We start from the raw sequence: 19,413 nt of genomic DNA, 5'->3' as shown, positions 1-19,413 counted from the left end.
TGGATAAGATCTTTAACATAGTAAAGCACTATATGACTTGTCTTGGCTACTAGTCTAACTAATTGAAATTGCGACAAATTTCAGTTATTTGTCGATTTAGATCTAGACGGGAAGGTTATGAATAAATTACGTAATTTTATTTTATCGTTAATGTTTAGTTTTTTTTTTTTTTTTCATTTTTGGAAATTTCATTTCATGCCAAGGGTCCTGCTTTGATCATACGTGATCGTTTGTCAATGCAGCAATAGTTTGGCTACTTAGTTGTCTCCTAGAAGAACTGCTTGGTTCAGATGACGCGCTTCAAGTGCACTAACCTCGCACTTTTGTGGGTTTTTTAAAAATAAATTTCCTTAGATTTGTGAGATGTTTTGAGTGAATATCCCAACCATTGGATACCCTAACTCATCCTCTAGTTAACCCAGAGCTGTTTATTAGGTATTCTGAGCTAACCCGGTCATATATCTAAGGGTCTTTCCCTATATCCGCCATCGGGGGACGCATTGAGTATAAGAGGGTTGCTCTTGCTACCCCAAGAAGCAAGTTACAAATTCAGGATTAGTTTCATGTTTAAGTGCGTAGCCATGGAACGAGTCTTTAGTAAGGTTACCTGCATATTTGCAGCAGGCCGGCATTTAATGCCATATAGTTAACTTTGAGTTCATAGGAAATGAGAAATGCGTTTTCTTCGACTATGAAGGAGGAGCTATAATTATATAAAAATTGAGGTTACCAGACGTTCAGCGTAAGTAGGACATGTCCTCCTTTTGGGTTCATGTCCTTCGTCCGGTAGACATTGCCCTAAAGTGAGAAACTCCTTTGTTTACTGTCACAGCTTATATATACATACATCAATTGAATTCAGTTCATATCTTCTCACATGAACTTGGTTATAATAAGTATAAAGAAACCACAATCTGAAGAAAATGTACATGGAGTTCCAACACACACGTAGAAATTCACTTCATTTGAGAAATAGGGTTAACTCAAAAGAGTACTTTTAGGCCTTATGATTTACTGACATGTTTCATCAAATAAATTGTAATTTAGGTTATATTTATTTTGTCTTCCTATGGATGCTCAAGTGTCCAGTAACCCTAGGTTATATTTATTTTGTCTTCCTATGGATGCTCAAAGTGTCCAGTAACCCTAGGTTATATTTATTTTGTCTTCCTATGGATGCTCATGTGTCCAGTAACCCTAGGTTATATTTATTTTGTCTTCCTATGGATGCTCAAAGTGTCCAGTAAACCAAGGTTATTTAAAAAAAAAATTAAAATAGTTTAAAACATCAAAAATAGAGACGTGTACAACTATTCCTGTCTTCAATTCATTCACTTGTTTACATTTTTTCTCACTAATTTGATTTTTATGGGTCCACACTTCCACAAAAAAAAAAACAACTTTACATACAAAATTAAAGTACTAATACTACTAATAGTATGATAGTGATATAATTGCAATATTCATTTTGAAGTTTGTAGTAATGTATACCTAAACACTATAATTTTTTTTTTAATTCAAGCTATTCATTGATTTAAGTTTTCACACCCTGCCCTGTTTATATATCTCATATAGATTAGTGACTCAATGACTTGTGGCACCAATAAAACAAATCTGAATAATTAAAAATGAATAGAAAAGTGAGCTTTACAGCAATCTACTCCAGTAAAATCTAGAACTTCAAGAGAACTTATGTCCAGTTAATGCACCAGTTTAAGTGACATGCATCCTCATTTAAAAAAAAACAACTCACAATACCAAGGGTCACAGCTGAATGTTACTATCAAAGGCTTATTTTAGACTGTTACTATCTAAGGCGTATTTTAGACTGTTACTTTCAAAGGCTTATTTTAGACAGTTACTTTCAAAGGCTTATTTTAGACAAAGACTTCAGATACTGGTATTTTACTTCTTTTGGAGTAAAAGACTAGCACAATAAGATATACAGGGGTATAGGCCAAATACAGTGTAAACTCAAACACATTTTAACTAGGCCTGGGTTTGGTTTCTACTAACATGACGCTTACTGAGTATGTGATAACATAGACTTTCTATATAATAATTAATATGAGGTATACATCTGAATTATCATTCAATGATCAGCATACAATTCATTATCATAAAAAAAAAAAATCAACAACAAATTTATCAATATGTATATATGTATAAGTACATTATTTTAATCAATTGGTTTCTGCATTTAATAAAGGAACAATGACACAAAAAAAAAAAGGGAACTTTTTTATCATCATTCTGTTACTTAGATCTAGTTCAAATATTCATGGTGATACACTTATTTAGACCAGTAGACACAATGTATCAAACATTCTGAATCATTCAAGTAGTTGTATTTCCCTAACATAATCACAACTGTTAAATAGAACAGTCATAATTTTAACCAAAAATCAACTGAGGTCATACTACTAAGGGTGTTCATCTAATCCAATATAAGAGACCTAAATGCCCAAGTATGGTAAAAAAAAAACTAACAAACAGCAACACGACTTTAGTAAAAAGAATGGGTCCAATAGTGCCTTTTCATACACACTGAAATGTATGAAGCTCATAACAATATTATCATCCAATCAGTTCTGGTGTAAAACATCTCACTGGTCCATTGGCTACAAAGAGTACTTCAGTGAAGTTTATAAAAAATAAGAATCTGTTAAGGGCCCTTCGTAACCAGTGCTGCTGTGTGGTCTCTAAGAATCTTTTAGAACATCTTGCAGAAATTGCTTGACATCTTCCATTTCCTGGAAAGAAAATTGTGTACAGTTAATATTTTAGTGAGATGTACATCTTGCAAACTATGCAAAGAAATTCAGCACTCAACTTTCGAACAGTGTAGCATATATATTTAATAAAAAATGTTGGACTGACATAACTTTGCATGCAACTCAAGAGAAATCATAGTAACAACATTAGCCATATTTTGTCCAACTCATTTTAAGTGTTCTTGTAATTATCTTCTAACATTAGTCCTATTTAATACAACTAAGAATTGTTTAATAAAACTAAACAAAAAAAAAAACAACTTTTTTTTGCAATGTGCAATACTAGACCTACTTTTTTGTAATTGTTAGTTAGATTAATTGAATTTTGAAAAAACTTATACTAACTTTTAAGTTTAAAGAAATTCCACTAAAGAATATGTTAAAAAGAAGAATGGAAATGCAAAAAAAAAAAAGTTACTAGAATGTATTATAGATAAAAAAATGCCTTAAAAAAAATAGAAAATTTCACGCAACAAAAACAAAAAAGTTTAGTGAAACTTGTAAAGTACATTTTTTTTTCCTTCTTCATTACTAAGCAATAATCTCAGTCTAAACTGAAGTGACTTACTGAAGGACTTAAGCTGTTTCTTTAAACGTTATGACTAGATAAGACTACAGACCAAGGAATGACCTCATTCTGAATTGAAATGACTTACTGAAGCACAAGAGCTGTGTCCCAAGTTACTGTAAGACTTGAACTGGGCAGTTGGATTGAAAGTCTTGATGATTTCATTAGTAGCATGGCCCCATCGGAAGGAAACCAGAGGATCTGAGGTTCCATGGCATTGCAAAACTGGGATGTTGGTGTTGTATTTTGTATTCTGTGGAGAACATTAATTCAGATTAGAATTCTTTGGCTCAGGATCACCAGACTGGAATATTTTCTACAATTTACAATATTGATTACTAAATTGTATTCTATTACTCACAGTGGGATTGGTGAAGTATTTATTCATGGGCAACCATGTACTCAGTGCTAAAACTCCTCCTACTTTGGTGTCTGTGCCAAAAGCTGTATACAAAGCTACAGCGCCTCCCTGAGAAAACCCACCGATTATTATCCTCTCAGCAGGTATGCCATCACTGATTTCTTTTGCTATCAATTGCTGCACTGAAAACCAAATAAAAATAAATAAAATTTTACTCTATAAGAACCTATAGAAGATCGGAATAGGGCCAACTGTTTAAATATAACCTGCAATGTTATTAAACACGCTAAAAAGATGTAAAAGTTGTTGATTAATTCTGTGTGACAAAGTTTTTATCTAATCAGCTTACATTCTCTAGATGAATCTTTGATGCCTTGTTCATCCTCAGCACTCCCAGGATCTAAGCCTCGTATATCAAACCTGTTGCAATAGACAAATATCTGTTATATGTAACACAACACTCAAACACTCAAGAAATTTGATGACAAATCTACCAAGTATGAGAAAGAAAGAAGTAGAAAAATAAATAAGTGTTGGGACAAAGTGGAAAAAGCCTGCAGAGTCTAGGAGCACATGAGATGCCCAGACTCTTCCCATGGTGGAGGCTACCCATGCCTGAAAAAGCATATTATAGCACAGTGGAGGATTGGGCAATTTCCAATTAGTTCTTACTTGCACAGTTGAAGCCCAACTTTGTGACTCGCTGTGCTCATTTGAACTGTCGAAGACTTTCTAAATTCTGATTTGACAGGTTTGGAAAGCCACTTGCTCTTGTATGGAAACACTTTTGCATTACGCACAACTGCGGGATGTCATTCAAATGGAGTTTGATGAACAAATATGTGAGAAATTTGGTCGAACAATTTAAAGACCTTGGTTTTAAACTTTGCAGAATTTTATTTCAAAGTTTTGTAAAACAAGCATTGCAATTGAAAAAAAAAAATTTAAATTTACCATGAAGGCATAATCATTCCACCATTGAGGGACACTGGTTTTTGTGGGCTGTGAATAATAATTGAAAAACAAGACAACAAAATTTAAAAATATGTATTTATTATTATTTATAAATCAAACATTTATATTACAATGTTACATTTATCATTATCTATGTATTCATAAATAAATACTTTTAAAAAAATACAACAATGTTTTAATGTTACTGCCCAAATGAAAATAATTTTATATATATATGTATTTTCCCCCAACATTTTTTTACTCATTGAAATAAAATAATAATTACTGTATTGAAGAAAACATTTTATACTTGGAATAAGTTAGAGACTTACGCATGGGGGCATACACAGCGTATATGCTTAAAAGAGAAATCTCTGAACTGCTCAGCCCATCCATGACTGCAATGAAAAGTGAATTAATATTAAACACACAAAAAGCACAAATAAAAAACAAAATTAAAAAAAATACTTTAAAAAAACAACTACAACAAAGCTTATATTAAGTGTATCAATTCTTATTTGGATCAGTCATGTAATTAAATTTATAATAGATCTTGACTAACAATAATAAATCTGTGCGATTAGAAACATTTTTTATCAATTGTTTTTGTTAAGCGCAATTTCATGCTTTTAGCTTTCTCAATTTGCTAAGATCCTATCACTTGTCTGGACCAGTTGGAAAGGGGTGGGGGAGAAGAATGGGGTATCTGGGCGATCTAGGCAATCTTTTTATTGATTCTTGTGTTGTCAGATAAAAGAAATATTTGTGCAAAATTTCAGCTTGATCCAAGATTGGGTGTGGGAGAAATAAAGTGTACAAACTTTATACCAGACAGAGTGAGGTAATATTATAAGCTTTGCAAAAATAAATATATTAAAGATGTCTTACTGAGTGTAAGAGAAAATTACACAACCCTTATAGTAGGAAAAAATATGAATAGCATAATATTCAAATGTCCAATTATTCTTCGGTTAAATTGTGAGTTACCTCCCCTACATGATGTTTTATAATCTAATGAGATGGAAAAAACAAGCACAAATCAATTTGATTAAAAGGATTTTAGATTTGCATATTTCCATTCTTTGAGCTTTAATAATCAATTTCATCATTTGTCAAGTACCTTTTATGAATTGTGTGATTTTGAAGTCTTACAAGTCTAAACTTCAAGAATATAGTTTTATTAAAAGAAGATTATAAAAGTTTATATAGACATTTTTGATTATTTTTAAATAAGTAAATCTGATCTTTTCATAGTTATGATATAAATGGGAAAATTAATAGAGCAATTACAAATTTCAAGGTGCATATGTGTGTGTGTGTGGTGGTTTACAAATAAGAATGTACAATAAAATAGTTAATTTAGTATAGTAATAGATATACACACCCTGTGTCTCCAAGTCCATGAAGAAAGATTAACTGAAACAGAGAAATAGAAAATAAACAAGACATCTATAATGTTAGTTTTCTTTCTTTCTATAAAGAATAGAAATATTATGCAAAAATCATGACAAATCCTGTCCTTTAGAGAAACCCTACAAAAAATATACAGCCATTTTTAAAATGTAATTTCCCATTAGTGTATTAATTAGTTGTTTTTATTTTAACTAAATCTACTTCTTAACCAAGTTATACCATTATGGCTTTCATGACTTTAAGACTAGTTACAATGTGTATCATGTATGGGTATCCAGGTCTAAAATCTAAAAAAGTGTAATAATAATCCCATTTTCTCTAAATAGCTGGTTTAAAAAAGGCAAACTTGTAATTCTCCACCCTCCTCCCTATACTAAGAGGATGGAGCATAGAATGGGTTAGCTGAGCCAGCCAGGAAAAACCAATGCATTATTAGGCATTAACGATTTGTCGTGTGAGCTATTGTTGGGAACCAACTGTCGGTGAACAAGTTGTCTGTGAGCAATATATCAGGTGAACGAATAGTCATGTGAACAAACTGTCGGGTGAACAAAAGTCGTGAACGATATGTCGGTGAATGAAATGTCTCATGAAACCTTTTAAACTCTGAAGTAGTCTGAAGCCAGAGTAAGGAATTAAAGTATTTAAACATTGGAAACATAAAACATTTTACAAAAACATATCGATCTAAAACATTACTCTACTTCTAACTCCAGTGTACTTCACAATTATGACCGGACTCTCTATTACTTATTAGATCTTGATAAGATTTAAAATCTTACTGATGCGGTAGCTTTCTCTTTAGGCTGTACTTTTACTGGTGGACTCATATTGTGCGATGAAGAGGCGCCCATAAACCGCTTCTTGTACTCAAAAGTAGAGCCTGCAACGATAATCAGTATTACAACAATAATGGAAAAGCCTAATTTATGGGTTAGATTTGCTATTTTTGGTGTACTTGAAGGGAGAATCATCCATTCGTACGTAACAAGTTCCGTGACACTGGATTACTAAAAACCTTCATTTAGCAGTCATCTAAAAGGCCAAAACTCGATCAATGCAGACCATTTAGCATCTCGCTTTTTCACGTTATCCCGTTTCACGAGATGTAAATATTGATCATTAAAAAACAGAATCCAGGGGTTGCGGAAACAGGGAATCTCGGTTGTTGGGGATTCCAGTCTTGCCAGTTGTATGAATGTGTTGCCGCATAATTAATAAATTATGGTGTTGAGCGTTAAATTAAAAACCTTTAAATGGAAACAGTAAAACTAGAATGTCTGCTCGCTGTCTGCTCACATTTGTTTTAATATTCACGAAACCTGTTTGCTAACAGAAAAATGGTAGGCCTACTCGATGAGGCGGAGGAAATTGAAAAATTAAAATCGAACAGAGATCAAGTAAGTTTCATTAAATTCATTTCAACTTTGATAACTTTGCTAACTTTAGACTTACACTAACTTACAGTCATTGACTATGACACTATGTAGAATAGGGCAGTCTATCTAGATCTAGAGCTAGCATAAAGTTGATAAAGGAAGGGTCCCGGATACACAACAGCATTAGAAAGAAGGTTGAAAATGCCACGGCCACGGTGATTACTTATTTATTAATACTAATATTTAGATCTACTTAATTTACATAATAATACATAACAGGCATAACATTATATTACATAGTCTAGATCTACTCATCTAGTTCTAGACTCTATACCCAACTTGTGACTGCAGCTGTGTATCATTATCAAGGATTGGCCTCTTTTAGTACTCTTTAGTCACACAAGAAGTTGCAAAAGATCGTCTCATTGCCTCAGACTCAGATATATAATATATATATAAATATTCTATAAGACATAAGATAACATATAGACTTAAAATCGAGAATGTAGAGTAGATCTTCTATAGTCACTAGATCTATAGACCAGTGTTTCCCAAAGTGAGGTCTGCGTACCCCCAGGGGTACGGGAAGACTTTGGAGGGGGTACGCGTTGGACCTCATTAATTTTAATTATGCTGATTTTTTTAAAATACCCATTTATAATGTTCTGTTAATAATAAAAGTGAGCTCTCTAGAAAACATGCTAAGCTTCATGTGTAAAATCAAAGGCTTGCAAAATGATGTGTGGGGCAAGATGGAACTAGAATTTTAACGTAAAATAAAGGGCGTGGGTAGCTATTCAGTTAAATTCAAACATAGATCTAGATCTACTCTACTATCTATATTCACTATAGCTCTAGATCTAGTTTCTATTTTTTTGCCATCACAATCACATCTGTATTATGCATAAAACTGCTGAGCTGCTGCTGATGAGCCATTCAGAAAACTGCAGTTCTTTCAAGGGGATTTCCATTCAATCTGATACTGATGAAATTACATTTGATGAAAAAAACAAAATCTTTTCTAGATCTATGTGGCCATAACCACTACCACATTTCCCAATCATTCCATCCAGGTATATTCTTTGGTGACGTTGTATGCCAACCATTCAATATAAGAACTTTTAAGTCTACTTATCCTGTTGTCATTTTGATTTTTAATGTCATATTGATTTTTATATTTGATTATCAAACTTTAAAGTAATCTTTCTAAGAATGTTAATATTTTTTATTTTGTTGCAGAATTTGATTGTAGGAAGCTGCTTAGCTGTTTTTGGAAACATCATTATAAGTGTTTCACTCAATTTGCAAGTAAAAAGTTTTTGTGTTAAACATAACTTTTGATTATGGATATTTTAAAATTCTTCTTAATTCTTTTTTACAGTTTCTGTTATCAGGTTGCAAATTTTTCATTGGAAAATACAAAAGAAACCAAAATAATGGACATGGTTTTCAAAAATGTTTCTAAAGATTTTTCTAGAGTTTGGACATGATGCATAACTTTGGGAAAAGGATTACTAGTTTACTGGCCATAATAGGGAAACTCTAGTTTGACCATTATAATTTTTCAAAATATAATCTTATAAAATTTAATTTGGTCTAGACAGTCTTTACCTTGAACACATATATGTTCTGGCTTGTTTTCATTAAAGAGTTAAATAATAAATATATTTATAATTGACATTCAGGAACATTTGTTCCATTTGTTAAAATCTCTTACTAATTAGTTATTACGAATAAATCAGTCTCTCTTACAAAGGTTGGTCAGCTGTATAAAGGAGGAAGTCTTTTTAAAAAAAAACTTTTTATTTTTTTTATTTTTCTCGTTTAATTTAAAAGTATGATTAGGTTAATTTAAAAAATGTTAAGTTTTAATTTTTTGAATTGTTTTTTATAAAAGTTGTATTCTATATCCTTTTTTTTTTCTCAGAAATTTGTCCACTTGAGAAATGCCAGAAAAGAAACTCAGTCACAGAAACATTACACTAAAGAGACTTTGTGGTGGTTAGGATTGTCACTCATGGGGTTGGGAGAACTTTTCAATTTTACTGCTTATGGTTTTGCTCCAGCTTCAGTGGTTGCTCCCCTTGGAACAACCACAGTTGTAGGTAATTGTTGAATTGTTAATTAAAAAAAAAAATCTTGTGTAAATGTTCATGTGTTTAGTAATCAGTTTTGAATTATCTTTTAATCTCTGCTTATGAAAAAAACCTGTAAAGAAATATATCTTTAACCTTTTAATTAGCAATGTTTAAGTGGACAGTTGTACTCAAATTTCCATTTGTTTGGACTAATAAAATAATTTTAATATAGTGCACTGAAGGCTTATGACACAAATCAGAACCATATAAAATAGATCTTTCTATTTAATATGGTGCACTGTAGGCTCACAAGTAAAATTATTCACTACCTCTGGTCACAAGTGATAATAAAACATGTTGCTTCTTATCTGAAGTCGTGTGCATCTTTGAAACTTACATGCATAATTTTTTATTGAAAAAATAATTTATCAATCGCATGCAATAAATGCCATAGAAGTCCACTGAAAAAAACATAAGGATGTTTTTAAAAACATCTGTAGTCAACTCTCTCTCCCTTATTGCCTTAAAAAGCTTATGTTATCTTTTTTAAAAACTATTTTTTTTTTTAGCAAGGGCATCAATGAGTTCTTTTCCATAAGCAATCTTATAACAGCAAATATTGCTAACATATAATTTTAAGAAATTATAATACCTCATAAAATTAGCGCCACCTACCAAAATTTAACTTCTGAACCATGGTTATTAAATTCTAAACACGGTTGAAATGGCAAGAGGTTTGTAGATGTCCATAAATCTTACAATATGATATTTGAGCTATGTTATGATAAGGTGTCAGAAAGTCAATGTTTGCAGCCACGTCTCCATCATTAACATTGACTCAAACATATGAACTTCACATCACTACCCCAAGAATGTCTTAGAAGTCTCAATATTAACTTGTACTAACACATTTAAGAATTGTTTTATTCAAACTGAATGTTTTAATCAATAGGAAAAAAATGAAGACAAATTAATTCACTTTTTTGCTTTCTCTTGTATCTCCAAGCCAACCTATTTTTAGCTGCCATATTCTTGAAAGAAAAGATTCGCCCAGAAAATGTATTTGGTAAGGGACAAACCACTTCTGTTTCTACCAATAGCTAGAATGCTCATTCTGAGAGTAGAACTGAATTAGTTATGCATACAGTCATATCAAACATCCTACAACTAAACTATTGCACTTTTGTGACAGTTTTTTTTTTCCTTCTTTCATTTTAAACTACTCATTAAATAAAGAAATAAAGCTATGGAATTATTTAGGATATTTTTTTTTTTAATCTTCCTGTTGTTTTAAAAATTTTTTTTTTTGCTGCAGTCTAATATTATACTTATTTTAGGGACATACACAAAATATATAAATTAGTCGTTTTTTTTTTTTTTTTAAAATAATTTAAACTTTTGAGTTCAATTTGTTTTTGTTAGGTTGTGCATTGGCTATTATAGGAGCATTTTTATTGGTGACATTTTCTAATACAGTAAGTAAAAAAAAACAATTTTTCATGTTTCTTGCAGTATTTTGTTTTTATTTCCTAAATCTTACATAACACTATTGAGATTCTTAATTGTCTAGAGATTCTATTTTAAGTTAAATATATAGTTGCTTTTCTTTTTTTTTTTTTTTCAGTCTGAAAAAGTCATGGGAAGTTATGAGATTGTAAGGTCACTGTCACAACCTATTTTTATCGCCTATGTAGTAAGTATGTCATTTTTTATGTTGCCACCATTACAATGAATTTGAAATGAAATTATAGCCAATTCTAGTTAATTAGATCACATTAGAGCATGATCATTTAATATCTGGCTGGTCCAGATTTGTTCCAAATAAGCAACTGTCTGAAAGTGGTCTGATCAACCAAATTTGGCTATATCATGTAAAGGTTTAATGTTTTTATTTTATTTTAGCTTGCCTGAAAATTAAAAAGAAAGCCTTATATTTTATAACCTGATATCAGAATTGGAAATAGTAGCATTCACTATACTTTGAACTTCAAACTCTTCATTCTGTTACTCAACTCTTCACTATTCATTTAAAGTATATAATCTAAGTCAACACATCTCATTTTCTTAGGATATAGCAGATTATAAAAATGGTTAGACTAAGTAATGAAAAAACACAACTTTCTGTGAAATACTGTAACATGGGTATGTCCTTTTGTGGCTACAGTGTGTTGAAGTGGTTGTGCTGGCTGCTCTGCTCATTCTCCTCTACTGCAAGAAAGTGAGACATGTCCTTTTGTATCTTCTGATCTCTTCCATCACAGGTATTCTTTACCAGTTTCTTTTAGAACTGGATAGTAATTCATTTCCCCCCCCCCCTTTTTTTTTTTTTGTTTAGTAAAGTAATGTACACTTTTTTTTTTCTCTTGCCAGTTTTAATTGAATCTGTTCTTACTGTGTGGTTTGTTTGTTTATTAATCAGAATGTTTTCAAAAATAGTTTGTCATTTCAAGATTTATGTATTGTTGTAGTGTAGGCGTAATTTGTAATCAGGATAAATGGATCTATAACTTTCACACATCTACCTTAAATTACTAAAGAACTCTTCCTATAACTTGATAGCTTCATTGTCAGGATTAATATACTGTCCTTAAAAATTTTAAGTGTTTAGTACCAGGGATTTAATGGTTAGCATTTATGCACTTAAACGATTAATGTTGACTTTATTTGGAAAAAGTAATAACAACTTTTATAATGTTTCTTCTGTTTACACAGCATCCTTCACTGTCATTTCTGCTAAAGCAGTCTCTGGCATGATTCAGCTGTCTGCTGTTGGCTTCTCTCAATGGACAAAACCAGTTTTGTATGCCATGTTAGCAGTTCTCATTTTGACAGCTCTCATCCAGATCAAGTAAGGCATTGGTTGAAAATAAGAAAACATTTTTAGGTTAAAGTGTATGTATTTATTTTATTATTTTATTTCATCAAAGAATTTAATTTTCTTTTCATAAAGTTTACTTGTAAATATTATTATAAAATACTCAGAAAGACACTTGGATACAGGCACATTTCTTATTCGATATGCTAGGACAAATTTGTACAAGTGCTCCTCCTTCCCTAGTGCCATTAGAGCATAGAACAGGTCGCTTGGATCAGGAAAACCAATGACTTAACATTTAAGTCTCTAGATGTAATTATCTTCTCTTTTGAAGGAACATCTGAAATTTATTAGATAAATATTATTCATTTTCATTGCTGGTACCTTGGTTTCAGATTTGTCAATATGGCTATGAAGAATCATGATGCTACAATAGTTGTTCCAGTCAACTTTGTCATTTTTACCATATCAGCAATTTTAGCAGGTGAGTCAAGAAACCCCTTTCAAGAAGGTTATCAAAATTCAAATGAGAAAGCTCATATTCACGCATATATTTACTAATTGTCCCATAGATTTACCAAAGAAAGGCATGCTTGAATTAACAGGTTATTTCCAAGAAAAAGTAAAATGGTAAAGTAAAGGTTTCCCTTTCAGACTTGCGATCTATGGGGCAGATGATGCAAAGGTTGTCTGTTTCTTTGACCCATGGTTAACAAGTGTGTCATGTGGCCAGCACAACAACCAACTGCCTTTACTTTCCCAAACTAATGTTAGATACCCATTAGGGCTGGATGGACTCAGAGGCACCTGAAAGATCCTGAAATTAAAAATCCCAGTCTTCACCAGGATTTGAACCCGGGAGCCAAGAACTTAACCACTCAGCCACCAAGCCTCTAAGAAAAACTAATAGTTAATACAAAATTAAAAACAATCGTATATATCTTGGTTTATTGTTTATATATAATATATTTTAAAGATGGAGCAGGTTACCTTTTCAGGCTAGTAAGATGGACATCATATGCCAATATGTTGGTCTATAGTAATGTTAATAAACAAATTTTCTTTCAATTAACAGGATTCGTAGCGCTCCTAAAAACTCCTAAAATCTCCTAAAAAATGAAAAGTCTCCTAAAATCCTAAAATTCTCCTAAAAATTGCCAAAAGTCTCCTAAAATTTTGTCCCAATATTTTTTAAAAAATATAATTTTGCTTATTTCTTGCTAAAAATGCGGGGAAAAACAACAACAGCGTAACTAGGCATTCTGATCGCATGACCTTACGGGCTGGCTGTGTTAATGAGCTGACCAGTGACGCTTCTACACCGCCTTTCACCCACTTGTGAAGCGCGACCTCATGATTGAAGATGGCCTTGGTTCAAGCAAACATTTCACCTGGCAGTATTTTTCTGAGTCAGCGTAGAAATGTTTGTTTCCATTTATTGTTACCACTAAAGACGCGCTAGATCTAGTCTGTAGTGCATAGTGTCTATAATTAGAGCAATTACCAGACTAATTTGTAGGCTACACCCCTCCGGGCCCTCCCTCACCTAAAATCTTCTTAAAAGTGTAAGAGTGACTTCGTGTGGAAAGTCGGTAAATCTTCTAGATCTAGCTAGTATCTAGTAATAGTATCTAGATTTAGATTTAGATCTAAGTTAGATCTAGTGAAGATAATTCGCACCTAACATGAAAAATCTGTGAATTTTAGTCAATTTAATGATCTCGATACATCTAATGTCTAGATTACTCTAGAAATACGCTAGATTCTAGATTTACACTAAATCACTTAGAGTCTAGTGAAGATAATTAGCACAAAGAAGTGAAAAGCCCGCAAATTTAGTGACTTAGATCTAGACTCTAGATCTACGGTATATCCAGTGAAGATAATTCGCATACTGCCTCGAAAAGTCCACAAATTTGAGTGACTTAGATCTAGACTCTAGATCTGCGGTATATTCAGTGAAGATAATTCGCACACAGCCGCGAAAAATCAGCAAATTTTAGTGACTTATATCTAGACTCTAAATTTACTTCAAATCACTAGAATCTAGTGAAGATAATTCTCACAAAGCCGCGAAAAGTCCGCAAAATTTAGTGACTTCGAGTTAAAGTCCGCGAATTTTAGCGAATTAGCTTTAGTCTAGATCTTTTGTAAATTTAGTCTTCCTTGCGTTGTCGATCTGCCTAAGATCATCAGTGAGACCAGGACACATTGTCCTGACATTCCAAGTGGCCAGTCGCATGACAGGGATTTTCTTTTTCAGTTTAATTTTTCTTCTTTTGTTGCTTGGTGCAAATTTCCAGCCTACTTGTCGTTTTAAACTAAGCTCTGAGCACCCATTAGAGCAGGCAGGCAGGCGGATCAGCACCTAACTGACTGGGGGCTGCCCAGGTTGAGGCGTGAAGACCTCTCCCACCGTCAGAGACAACGTGTGGCGTCCATACATTATGCCAATCAAATTGGACTTATAAACCGTAACTGTTGTCTCCCGTGTTGTTTTAGCTGCTTTGCAGCAGCACCAGAGTTTCCTCTCCGGGGCGCATTCCTGGGCCTTGGATAAAGGGGTCATGGGTGGCCCATGCGTCATGATCCCTCTCTCAACCTTGCTGATGTGATCCAAAGGAACGCATCGCATTACATTTGGCACCAACTCAGTTGCAGAAGCTGCCGGAGGGAATTTCATAGCTGATACTCCCAATGCCTAAGGGGCTTCACTCCTGATTTCTCCTCGAGGTTGTCTCCTGAAGCCTCAGTACCGCAAGGCAGCGGGGGTTTGAAGTCAGAGTACCCCTCTCCTAGATGAACTGCCTTACTAGGCTGACGAGCTCCATCTGCCTGTAGCTCCCGGTTTTGTGGCGCCAGGTATCCGCCTTCACCCCTTCACCTGTTAGTAAAAGCAGTTTCGCCGGGCTTAATATCTAAGCCACACGAGCAGGCCAGGTGCTGGACTTAGTTGTCAGAGGCTATTTGAGACGCATGCCATTAGGAGTATTTTATAGACAATGGGAGCTTAACCCCATTGACACCCCTGACCATGACAACCTTTGAAACCAAATATAGACCTATATTGCCCTATATATTACTCATTTACTGGCTCTGTTTATGAGAAGGATTCAAGTTAGCTAATAAAAGAATAAAACATTACCTCAAATGCACACCATGACTCTAGTATCTATAAGATACACATAGGAACTAATAATGTACATTTCCATCACAGAGAATACACATTATGATAGCATCTCTAAGAATGTTTCTTATTTTAAAAAATGAAAAAGCAACTATTTGTAATGTTTTTAAATAAATCTTTGAAAAAAAAAAAGGTTTTTTGAGGTTTTGGGATGACAGTCAAGTTGTTACTTGATTAAAAGATAACTTTCATTACATTTTCTGTGGACACACCACAGCTGATAACATTGTTTCTGTGGCATATTGGCAATATATTTATTATTTTTAAAATCAAATAACAATAATTGATTTGATAAATGCTTTGTTTTGTTTATGCTTTACTATGTATCACACAAACGGATAGGAAACACACACACACACATCATACATTTCATCCTTAAAAAACCTCCTAAAATTTTGTCATGGAAAAGTGCTACTAACCCTGAATTAAAAAATAAAGAAATTGAATTTTACAAATATCTCACTTTTGTATCTCTATTTATTAGTTGGCCTGTAGAATTTTAGCTTTCATACTTTGATGTAGATGTACCAAATCTACAGATTAATTTAACCACATTTAATTAATTGATCTTTTTAGTAGTTAATCCAATAGAATCTAATGTTATTGGGTTGTTGTTTTTCTTCTTTCAGGAATTATTTTCTACAAAGAATTTTATGGGATGAATGGCATGCAGGTCACATTGTTCTTATTTGGGCAAGTTTTCAGTTCATTATTTGCAAGTTGATACACTTAGATTGAACACACATGTCCATTAACAATAATATATTAATGCAAATTTAAAAGTTCGAGTTAAAGTAATTCTTTAGAAAAAATATCTTTTGTAAATACAAAAAATTCAAGATCTAGTTTGAGTTTAAGTTAGTGTTGTTATTGTTTATTCAATTTTGGTGAGACTTCATTCAAATATTCTTATGTGGTTTTGTTTTCAGTTGTGTTCTGTCATTTATGGCTGTTTATTTTATTGCTGTTGGGAGAACAGGGGTTTCAGATGGACAGAAATCTGACATGCAGTCTCATTTAGTGGCATCTGACCTCATCCCCTGTAAGTGCTTCAGTATTATTAAAAAGTCATTTTACATTATAACAAATGTGCCACTTTTCATATAAAAGTAATGTGAAATAAAGTTAGCATTCTTTTTTTTTTTATTTTTTAAATATAAGTCAACCCAATGTTTTTATTTATGGCCTATAGGTTATTTCCAGCTTGGAAACTGACAGTATATTATTTACTATAGAAATGTAAAAGTTTTTGTTTGTTCTTTATGTAAAAAAAAAGAATGTACACCTTTTTAATGGTTTACTCTGTTTTAAAGACATACTCTAAAAAAGGAAATAATGGACTAATTGTTTTAAGAAACTTCATGATTAATTGGATAATGGTAATCAAATAAAGAATCAAGTTATTATTTTATTCAAATTTTGTATTGTATAGATATATTTTTTCTTAAATATATTTTTCTCTATCTCTTATTAACATTCTTTACTGGTTCAACGTGTTTATTGTCTTTTGATATTCAAGGATACCTCTATCACTATCTTTTTGTTCTTCATCTTCAATATAAATTGTTAGGAAGTCTTTATCTTTTTCACCTATATGCTTTAGCTGCCTTTTTTAAAAATAATATTATTATACTGAATGTTTTGTAAAAACGGATCTTAATCTGGATAAGCTACCTCTAAATATAATCATAATGGCACTGATTAGCTTTTGGTTCATACATCATTGTTTACACATTTGTAATCTTTCTTGTGTTTAGTAAACAATTTCTCTCAAATTCCCAATCAATCTGCATTCTTGGCATGTGCTATTTTGCTTTCTTATCTACTTTTAGTAGTAATTTAGTACTCAGTAATTAACTAAATGGACACCTGTAGCTTTACTTTGCCTTTTAGTGTAAAAAACAAACAAACCCATAGAGTTCATCAGTCTGGTTAAGTTTCCCGTTCTTTTATCATAAATATTTAACAACATTTACTTTTCCCAAACGGATGTGAGGTAAATATAGTAGTTTTCCCTTTTTGTCCCTAGCTGACTATCTTCACCTCCACTCATGTTTCAATTCAATAAATTTATGGTATTTTTTAATTCCAGCTTGGTTGCTAGCTAATGTTAATGTTGGTCAGGTCCAGCCCTCTGGTTTTGTGGAGCACCTGAAAAACACAGAGACTGACAAAATACCAATCCTACATGCTGAAGCTCTTGAAACCATAGAGGAGTTAACAGAAGGGTCTGACAAACTAGACGGAGATGGGGATACAATGTCAGTGACGTCGCTTGACATGCTTGTAGATAGAGAGAAAATGGGCTTAGGTGACAGTACAAGGTATGGCACAACATCAGGAAACACCAACTGATCTGAACAGCTTATTTCACATTGTCTTCATTTCTTTTTACTTGTAAACTTTTTTTTTTTTTGTAATCAAGTTAAATGTAAATGTTTGTGAAATAATAAAAATCGCTATTTAAATTTGTCTAACTATCCAAAGATTTGGGATTATGTATAAATAATTATAGTTTAAAGGTCAGAATGGCATGTGAGAACGTTTTCCACGCCTGTTAACGTAAACGTTGTATGTTTCTGGCGCATTCATTTAGCTCTAACCTTAGGGTACTTGATTCATCTACTTTCTCAATCTTATATAAAGATTTCTATGAAAAGATTTGAAATCTCCTTTACCCAACAGCCAAACTCTCAATAACATTGTCACTTAAGACTTTTTTTTTTGGTTAATGTTTCACTTTATTAACATTTTTTTAATATAAATGTCTTACTTTTAAGTTTTTTTTGTCACATTAGATTATTCAAATGTATTTGCAAAAATATATAAATTAAGTATTATTTTGTATCTTTTGGCTGACCTGATTCTAAAAATTTTAAAGTTTAATAGTAATATTCAATATACTAAGAGTGTTTGTGCAATAAAATAAAATCAAAATAGGAGAAAATTCAAAATAGAACTATGAATATTAACATTTGGTAATGTTATTTTTGTATATGATCTCAATCTACTCATATCAAACTAGTCAGCCCTATGTCTGGAAATATACTGGGCTTTATCTGGGGGGTTGGCTACAAAAATTTGATCTGCGATAGGGCAAAATAATTGTAAATATATATTTACAACAGATTTTTTATTAAATTATATAAATTTTTACTATTTGAGCTTTGAATGAGCCTTAGCTGTAGCTTTTAGATCTTGAGCTATAAAAGGGAAGTAACCTTTGAGGGTTTATGGGCACAGCATGGCCTAAATTGTGCAGATGTACCAAAAACCCAAAATATCACATATCAGCCCTATCTGAAAATAGGTCATGATTGTTACTTATTGTGATACAAGTAATTAATAGGGCCTATGTGGTAATGACCTCATTTAAAACTTGGTACATACTTATTCATCTCAACAGCATTTATTTAGACTTTCGATTTGTTTTTAACATTTTAAAATATATTTTTTTTGTATCTCAATTTTCGAAAAGATTATCTGAACAAAAAATCCTAATTACCAGATCTTTTATTTTACCTGTATATATATTTTATGTTTAGTAATTGCATTTTATTTGAGAGAGATTTTTTAAAAAAAGCATTCAATCTTTTAAATGTGTTTAAAATGTACCAGCATACATGTCTTTACAATATCTACTCTCAACATTGTGATTTTTGCTCAAGGCTGTTTTTTTGTTTTTATTGTGGACATTGGTAATAAAGTATTATAAAGAATATATTTTAAAATGGAAAGTAATAGATCAATAGTTAAATACAGAAAGTCACACACAAATTAGATTTATAACAATGCATTAAAATTCTCATCCCAAATATTAAAACTTAGATTCCATATAGAATAGGTGTTCCAAACTTAGATGTCATATGAGATATGTCTTCTAC

The 19,413-nt window shown here is 32.2% G+C and overlaps 2 protein-coding genes across 5 annotated transcripts; one reads left to right on the top strand and one right to left on the bottom strand.

Moving 5' to 3' along the window:
* Positions 1–2,152: 2,152 nt before the first annotated feature.
* On the bottom strand, positions 2,153–7,200 carry LOC106061974 (acyl-protein thioesterase 1-like). 4 transcript variants are annotated; one of them, XM_013220244.2, is made up of 9 exons: positions 7,089–7,200; positions 6,853–6,953; positions 6,042–6,073; positions 4,990–5,055; positions 4,658–4,705; positions 4,053–4,123; positions 3,704–3,885; positions 3,431–3,595; positions 2,153–2,753 (listed from the first exon to the last, which is right to left on the bottom strand). In XM_013220244.2, exons 2-9 carry the CDS (start codon positions 6,922–6,924, stop codon positions 2,703–2,705), a joined length of 687 nt encoding a protein of 228 aa, XP_013075698.1. In that variant the 5' UTR covers positions 6,925–6,953; positions 7,089–7,200; the 3' UTR covers positions 2,153–2,702. The 4 variants fall into 4 exon arrangements, with proteins under 4 accessions (XP_013075698.1, XP_013075685.1, XP_013075691.1 ...); XM_013220231.2 differs by having other exon boundaries at positions 7,055–7,199; XM_013220237.2 differs by having other exon boundaries at positions 7,060–7,167.
* Positions 7,193–18,002, top strand: LOC106061967 (NIPA-like protein 2). Its single transcript, XM_013220208.2, has 12 exons — positions 7,193–7,470; positions 8,689–8,757; positions 9,377–9,554; positions 10,534–10,593; positions 10,950–11,002; positions 11,152–11,220; positions 11,692–11,788; positions 12,240–12,375; positions 12,738–12,826; positions 16,159–16,222; positions 16,459–16,571; positions 17,622–18,002. Exons 1-12 carry the CDS (start codon positions 7,411–7,413, stop codon positions 17,882–17,884), a joined length of 1,251 nt encoding a protein of 416 aa, XP_013075662.2. The 5' UTR covers positions 7,193–7,410; the 3' UTR covers positions 17,885–18,002.
* Positions 18,003–19,413: the final 1,411 nt, after the last annotated feature.

The sequence above is a fragment of the Biomphalaria glabrata genome, chromosome 5 (assembly GCF_947242115.1).
Source record: "Biomphalaria glabrata chromosome 5, xgBioGlab47.1, whole genome shotgun sequence".
Classification (NCBI taxonomy): domain Eukaryota; kingdom Metazoa; phylum Mollusca; class Gastropoda; family Planorbidae; genus Biomphalaria; species Biomphalaria glabrata.
This window is presented reverse-complemented; position numbering and strand designations above follow the sequence as displayed.

Excerpts from the sequence above, each read along its gene's own strand:
- LOC106061974 (XM_013220222.2), bottom strand. The coding sequence starts at position 7,044 with ATGATTCTCCCTTCAAGTACACCAAAAATAGCAAATCTAACCCATAAA. Across the intron at positions 6,074-6,852 it reads AAGAGAAAGCTACCGCATCA|TTAATCTTTCTTCATGGACT; the intron begins GTAAGATTTTAA and ends TCTCTGTTTCAG. Across the intron at positions 4,124-4,657 it reads GGAATGATTATGCCTTCATG|GTTTGATATACGAGGCTTAG; the intron begins GTAAATTTAAAT and ends CTATTGCAACAG.
- LOC106061967 (XM_013220208.2), top strand. The coding sequence starts at position 7,411 with ATGGTAGGCCTACTCGATGAGGCGGAGGAAATTGAAAAATTAAAATCG. Across the intron at positions 8,758-9,376 it reads GTGTTTCACTCAATTTGCAA|AAATTTGTCCACTTGAGAAA; the intron begins GTAAAAAGTTTT and ends TTTTTTTCTCAG. Across the intron at positions 11,789-12,239 it reads TCTGATCTCTTCCATCACAG|CATCCTTCACTGTCATTTCT; the intron begins GTATTCTTTACC and ends CTGTTTACACAG.